Consider the following 6,745-nt stretch of genomic DNA (forward strand, 5'->3'; position numbering starts at 1 on the left):
TCCACACCCCAGAGCACCCAAGGGGACCAGGGGCTGAGGAGCAGCCCTGTACCTGGCAGGGCTGAGATGGGTTCCCTGCTGCTCTCAGGAGCCACAGCCCATCCTTCTGAACACAGGTCCTGTGGCAGAGTGGCTAGAAGGAAAACTGAATACTACTTCTGCTTTTTCTGCTGTGTCACCTTCCATAGCAGAGCAGGGCCTCGGGAGGAAAGTGCTGTCCCCGGGAGCAGAGCAAAACTCCTCAGCCCTGTTGGGCAACTCTGGTAGAGGAGCAGCTGAACACCTGAAAATGTCAAGACTTCAGAGACTTGAAATAATGATCTGAACTGTTAGACTATCAACAGTTTGGAAAAAAACCCAAAAAACTTTGATTTTGTTTCAATTGCTGTTTACTAGGGTTAAAGTTCAAACACTCAAATAAGAGTTAAAACAGCGACAGACTAATAAACCTGGAGGAGGAGGGTTAAGGAAGGGTTTAAATGTCTTTCTGATTTGGGGAGGTGTGGCCTGGTGGGGTTTCTTTAGCCACAGAAAGGCTCCAGTGATGCTCGGGTTCCTCGGGCTGAGGGCGGCGGGAGGTGCAGCTGTGCCCCCCCCGCTCTGCCCCGTGAGGCCCCACGTGCGGAGCTGTGCCCAGCTGTGCCCAGCAGCAGCAGGATGTGCCTGTGGAGCAGGGCCGGAGGAGGCCGTGGGGATGGATGCGTGGAGGCCTGGAGCACCTGTCCCCTGCAGCCAGGCTGGGAGAGCCGGGGCTCTCCCGCCTGGGGAGGAGCAGGGTGCGGGGAGGCCTCATTGCGGCCTTGCAGCGCCCAAAGGGGGCAGAGAGCGATGGGGGAAGGGGAAGGGTTTTAGACGAGGAGGGGGAGATTGGGATCAGATGTTCGGAAGAGCTGTGAGGGCGGTGAGACGTTGGAACAGGCTGCCCAGAGGAGCTGTGGATGCCCTGTGCCTGGAGCGTTCCAGGCCGGGCTGGGCAGGGCCCTGAGCACCCTGGCCTGCTGGGTGGCAGCAGCAGCAGCAGGTGATTGTTGAGGTGCCTCCATGGCCTTCTGGAGCTCCATGGCTGAGCACAGCGGACAGCAGTTACCTGGGCATGGAATGTTGCCACCGGTTGCCAGGGGCACTCCTGCTCCCAAGGTTCTGTTGGCACGGAGTCTGTTGAGCCAGTTGACGGATTCTCTGCTGCGCAGCAGACGCGGAGCATCCGTCTTCTCCATCCCGGGAGGGAATAGAGAGCCATTTGCTGACATTTGCGAGCCAAACTCTGGACTGACCGTACGGGTGAGTGCAGACCATTCTTGCAAAGGCTTCTGATGCTGTGGGGCTGGGCTGGGCTGCAGGATGGGCTGCAGGTGGGCTCAAGTCCCAGAGTCACAGACTTTGCCTCTAGCTTTGCACGAGACATGGGGACTCGGGAATGGGAGGCTTGGAGCATGGGGGTGTTCAAGAAAACTGGCAATCCAAATGCATAATCTCTCCTCTACTTTCCTGATAGGTTTGGAAGAGCAGTTTTCTGTCACTCCGAAAAATTGGCAGTGGGCTGCCCAAAGGAACCAAAGGGATTGATCACATCCCTGACATTCCTTTTTTTTTGGAGTTTGTCCCACTTACTTTGACGGTGGTTTTTGATCACAAAACACCATGAGCTCAGTAAGTACTTTGCTACTCAATGCAAATCTGATTCTTGAAACAATTTCCAGGGTACTTCTAGAAAGCATTTCACGCGTTTGTAGCAAATGTAGAGGAACAGAAGCCTTTGAAAACTTCATGGAACTTGATGTTCTGGAATTGTGAAGGTTTTGAATCTCTGTGGGTGTTAGCAGTAGTGCAGAAATGCTTACGGTGTGAGCAGCAGCCTGCTGGAATTGGGAACTGGTCTCCTCATTTTCAAGCCATTGGGACAGGACCTTTCTCGGGGAGGCAGCTTGTCGGAGATCAGGGGTGCCGTCTTTTCCCTGATGTGATGTGCTCAGGTGGGAATGGCCCATAGCAGCATTTGGTGTGCATTCCAGCCTTTGCAGGAGAGTTTTCTGTATCCTTGTGTGCTGTCATTGGTGTTGCAAAAACCGAGGGCCATGTTCATATCAGTGGCACAGAAAATGCTAAGGCTTTGTTCCCTCTCAGCGTCAGCGAAAGCGCCCCGGAGGAGCAATTGATTCCAGACCAGCTCGGAAACGGAGCAGGCTGCTGCCCTCCAGCGCAGGTGGGACTTCGCAGACAGAGCCAAGAGACCTTGAGGAAAGTGCTACACCCGCTTTTGAGCCTGGTAAGAACAGAGACTGCTTCTGGAGGGTTGAAGACCATCTGGCCATGTGCTTTTGCCAGTTTCTAGGCCCTTTCCTGGGGAGGAAGGGAAACCTTGGGATTGAGGAAGCACCTGGAATGGCATCCCTAAACAGCGAGCCTTCAGACAACTGTTTTGGTTTGTTACTGAGATCAGTATTGCTGCTGCTCCTTATTGCTGCTGTTATTGGCGGCCAGTGAGAGAGGAGCTGTGTAGGGAAGGTCCTCAAGTGCTGCTCAAAGACCTGAATGCGTGTTCTGATGAGTTGGCAGTCACTGCATCTTCCACAGTGGAGGGTGGCAAGCTGAGTTTGGGATCTCCCAAGCTGGATGAAGATAAGGAAACTTTGTCATTAGCTGTGGCCCATCCTTCAGGGGAACATGTACAGCATGATACTTTAAAATTAGGATCCCCTTTATGATTACAGTTTTGGTGGGACTTTTTTTCCCACTGTGTGCTAAACATTCCCCTATATGAAATGAATCATCTGTTGATGTGAACCTCCCATAAGCTGTTGTCATTGAACAGAACCTGTGAGGAGCTCAGCTGCTCTTCTTCTTGTGCTGTCCCTTCAGAGGGACAGGGCTGGCAATGCTCCCTGTGGACTGTTGAGGGCAAAGCTTGAGTGAAATGTTGGACACATTCCTGAAAAAAAAAAGACCTAAAGCACAGTAAATCCAACCTCAGCCTATTCCACACTGGCAACCCATTTCATTCCTCTGCAATCTCTGATTTGATTCTAATGTTATCTTTTTCAACTGGTGAAGAAGTCATAGATCTCACAGGTGAAGACACCATAGATCTCACAGGCGAAGATGTCATAGAGCTCAGAGTTGAAGATGTCATAGATCTCACAGGTGAAGACGTCATAGATCTCACAGGTGAAGAAGAAGTCATAGATCTCACAGGCGAAGACACCGTAGATCTCCAAGGTGAAGAAGTCATAGATCTCACAGGTGAAGAAGTCATAGATCTCACAGGCGAAGACGTCGTAGATCTCACAGGTGAATCTTTGGAGCCTGAAGTCATCATTATCAGTGACGATGAGTCTCCTATGGTAAGTAGTGAATGGCACACTCCTCTCCATCTTGCATTCAAATTAGTTTCTCTTGAGCTCCTGGGCCTGTCTTCTGGCATCTAACTATCTCTTTGAGTATCACTTGTAGAGAGTGGAAGAATAATCTAAAAGAGCTTGTTGCTTCCGTGATTTAAAGAAAAAGGAAGGGGGAGGACAGGAAGTCTTTGACTTCCCAAATAAGAGGTGTTTTTGCTGCAACATCAGTTTAAGGTGCTCTTATCACTGAGGTGCCAAGCGCAACTGCAGCTGGCTGGGGTACAAACTAGATGTATTTTTATTACTCCAAGTAGTCTTTAAAAATGTCACTTTTTTTCTTTTCATTTCCCCTGCTGTTTGAAAGAATAGCCCTTGATCCAGCCCACAGTGTAGTTTATTCCATCAGTTCTGGGGTGTCGCTGCTGCCATGCAAAGCAGAATATGCAACAGGCATAACATCAAGGGTACCCCCTGACAGCGTTATTCCTGAGCCTTTGCAAAGGAAAGGCCTCAAACTTTACAACAGAACCTGCATGACCCAGCTCCAGTTCCACCAAAAGCAAGAGTGGGTTTGGGTTTGGGGTTCTTTCATTAGCAACTGTTAATCTAATACAACATATTTTTGGATACCACAGCGCATTTGCCACTTTGGAGGGTAAGAGAGGGAAAGAAACAGCTCCAGGCCTAAATGCAATTAGGAAACTGCAATGGGGGAGCAGGGAGTAGAGTGTTCAGGTGGTTCCTAAGTGCCTCCATGTCTACCCCATTGCAGGACAGGGAGCAGAGCCAGCAGCAGCTGCATCTTTCCAGAGCATCAGCCGAGCCACTGGCAAGGGATGATGAAGAAGAACCAAGAGACATTGATGGGTATGTGACAGATAACTTGACTCTCTAAAATCCAATTTCTGATACACAGCAGAAGGAGGTTTTGCCAAGCTTCTGGGTTCTGCTGGATTCTGTGCCAAAACTTCAGAATTGGAATAGAGTGGCCTGATGGAAAGAGAAGCAGTTTTAAAAAACCCAACAAAAGAAACAAAAAAATCCAGTAGAGACCATTCTTCTCTGTGCATGAAGCCATTACTGAATGTTTCTTCAGTATGGCTTGGAATGCTTGCAGTATGTAAAAGCTGTGGGAATGATTGTATTGCTGGGCTGAGATATTGCTAAATCAAAACAGGGGATGTTTTAAGTACCAACATTTTCTTTAGTGGCAACCCTTGGTGCCCAGGAAATAAATGGCTCCATGTTTAAATGGCTGCATGTTCTTCTAGTTCCGCTCTCTCTAGTGATTGGCTGCTATTTGATTTCGATCTTCCATATTGGTCAGATGAGGACTCAGAGGTGAGGATCCACATGTCCTTGTCCTTTCTGGTTTTTGGGAGGGAAAGGGACAAAAGGGGAGCTGCACAACTCAGTTGTTTTAGGTGGGTGCCACGGGCAGCTGGCTGGAAGCACAGCCCTTGCTGGGAAGCTCCAACTTGCCCATTCCTCCAAGTCCCCTCTTGCTGGTGTCCACAGAGGGAGAAGCCCTTGCCAGGATGGCACTGGCAGATCTGTCTGTTCCTTACAGTTCTAGCACTGAGTGACAGACTGCACATAGCCCAAGTCCCGTTTTCCTGGTGCCGATAGAGCAGCAAACTGGAATTCTTTACTCCCAAATTTCTGTTGTGGCTTCCTTTCTTCAGCAGTGGTTCACCTTGTACTGAGTGTTTATGGATATCACATTTGAATGTTCCCTTTTGAGGGAGAAAGAGGGAAAGAAACAGCTCTAGGCCCAGATCCAGTTAGGGAGCTGAAACAGGGGAGGAAGGTATTCAGGTGGTTCCTAATTTGTCTCCATTTCTACCCCACTGCAGGACAGAGAGCAGAACCAGCAGCACCCACATGTTTCCAGTGCATCAGGGAATTCAGCTGATCTACTGGCAAGTGATGATGAAGAGGAACCAAGAGAGGTTGATGGGTATGCAAGAGAGAAAGTGTCTCTCTAAACTCTAATTTCTGATATATGGTAAAACTGATTTTTTTTGCCAAGCTTTTGTGTTCTTGTTGATTCTGTGCAAAGCAGTTCAGACCTGGAATAAAGTGGTCTGTCTGGAAAGGTAATAATGAAAAGAAAAAAAAAAAAAAAAAAGAAAAAAAACCCAACCTGCAAAATCCAGCAGAAACCTTTCCTCTCTGTTCATAAAGCCATTTAGGCAAATGACTTCTCACATGCTGAAATTCTTGCAGTACATAAAAGTTCTTGGAATGATTGTGTTGCTGGGATGGGATATTGCAAAATCAGGATATGGAATGTTTCAATAACTGACAGTTTGTGTACTGGTAACTCTTGGTTCACAGTGAAATTAATGGCTGCATGTTCTTTCTGGTTCTGTTCTCTCTAGTGCATGGCCAGCAGGTCCTGCTAGTCCTCTGGCTGAGGAGAATGAGGCCTCAGAGGTGAGGATCCACATGTTGATTTATTCATCCAGCATGAAGTGTTTAGGGCTGTGTCAGCAGAATTTGCTCTTCTGGGGGCGAACAAGGGAAAAAAACAGCTCCAGGCCAAATTGAATTAGGGAACTGAAATAAGGGAGCAGGGAGCAAGGTGTTCAGGTGGTTTCTATCTTGCTGCAGGACTGGGAGCCCCCACATTTTTTCAGAACAGCAGAGAATTCAGCTGAGCTACCTGCAAGGGATACTGAAGAGGAACCAAGAGATAATCAAGGGTATGGGAGAGAGAAGTTGTTTCTCTAATTTCTGATACATGGTAAAGCCAATTTTTCACTAAGCTTTTGGGTTCTGCTTGATTCTGTGGCAAAACATCGGACCAGGAATACGGTGTCCTGAAGAGAAGTAATGGAAAAAACAAGCAGCAAAATCCAGTAGAAGCCATTCTCCTTTGTGCATGAAGACATTATTAAATGTTTCTTAAATAAGGCTTGAGGTATACTGAAATGCTTGCAGTACATAAATGCTCTGGGAATGATTGTGTTGTTGGGCTGGGATGTTGCTAAATCAGAATAGGGAATGTTTTGATTTCTGACAGTTTCTGTTTCAGCAGTCCTTGGTGCCCAGTGAAGTTAATGCTGTGTGTACTTCTGGTTCTGTTCTCTTTAGCAGATGGCCAGACGGTGTATACGTTGCTCTGTTTCCGGTGTATTTTTACCCAGGGGTAAGGACCCACACCTCCAGCCCAAGTCCAGTTAGGGAACTGAGACAGGGGAGCATGGAGGAGGGTGTTCAGCTGGATCCTAAATTGCCTCCATTTCTACTCCGTTGCAACAGTGGTGGTATTTGCAGCAACAGCTACATTTCATCAGAGCAGTGCTAGCGATGGGGAACAATGAAGAGGAACAAAGAGATAATGATGAGTACGTAAGAGAAAATATCTCTTCAAAGTCTAATTTCAACCATACAGTAGAAAC

General features: G+C 48.1%; 1 protein-coding gene across 1 annotated transcript; it reads left to right on the top strand.

Annotated features, from left to right (window-relative positions):
- The first annotated feature begins 1,194 nt into the window (after positions 1–1,194).
- LOC128787435 (uncharacterized) lies at positions 1,195–5,193 on the top strand. Its single transcript, XM_053941570.1, has 6 exons — positions 1,195–1,281; positions 1,496–1,650; positions 2,125–2,266; positions 3,052–3,341; positions 4,111–4,205; positions 4,610–5,193. Exons 2-6 carry the CDS (start codon positions 1,642–1,644, stop codon positions 4,965–4,967), a joined length of 894 nt encoding a protein of 297 aa, XP_053797545.1. The 5' UTR covers positions 1,195–1,281; positions 1,496–1,641; the 3' UTR covers positions 4,968–5,193.
- Positions 5,194–6,745: the final 1,552 nt, after the last annotated feature.

The sequence above is a fragment of the Vidua chalybeata genome, chromosome 4, assembly GCF_026979565.1.
Source record: "Vidua chalybeata isolate OUT-0048 chromosome 4, bVidCha1 merged haplotype, whole genome shotgun sequence".
Classification (NCBI taxonomy): domain Eukaryota; kingdom Metazoa; phylum Chordata; class Aves; order Passeriformes; family Viduidae; genus Vidua; species Vidua chalybeata.

Bases quoted from the DNA above. Each gene is read 5' to 3' on its own strand.
- LOC128787435 (XM_053941570.1), top strand. The intron at 3,342-4,110 runs GTAAGTAGTGAA...ACCCCATTGCAG, and splicing joins GTGACGATGAGTCTCCTATG to GACAGGGAGCAGAGCCAGCA. The intron at 4,206-4,609 runs GTATGTGACAGA...ATGTTCTTCTAG, and splicing joins GAACCAAGAGACATTGATGG to TTCCGCTCTCTCTAGTGATT.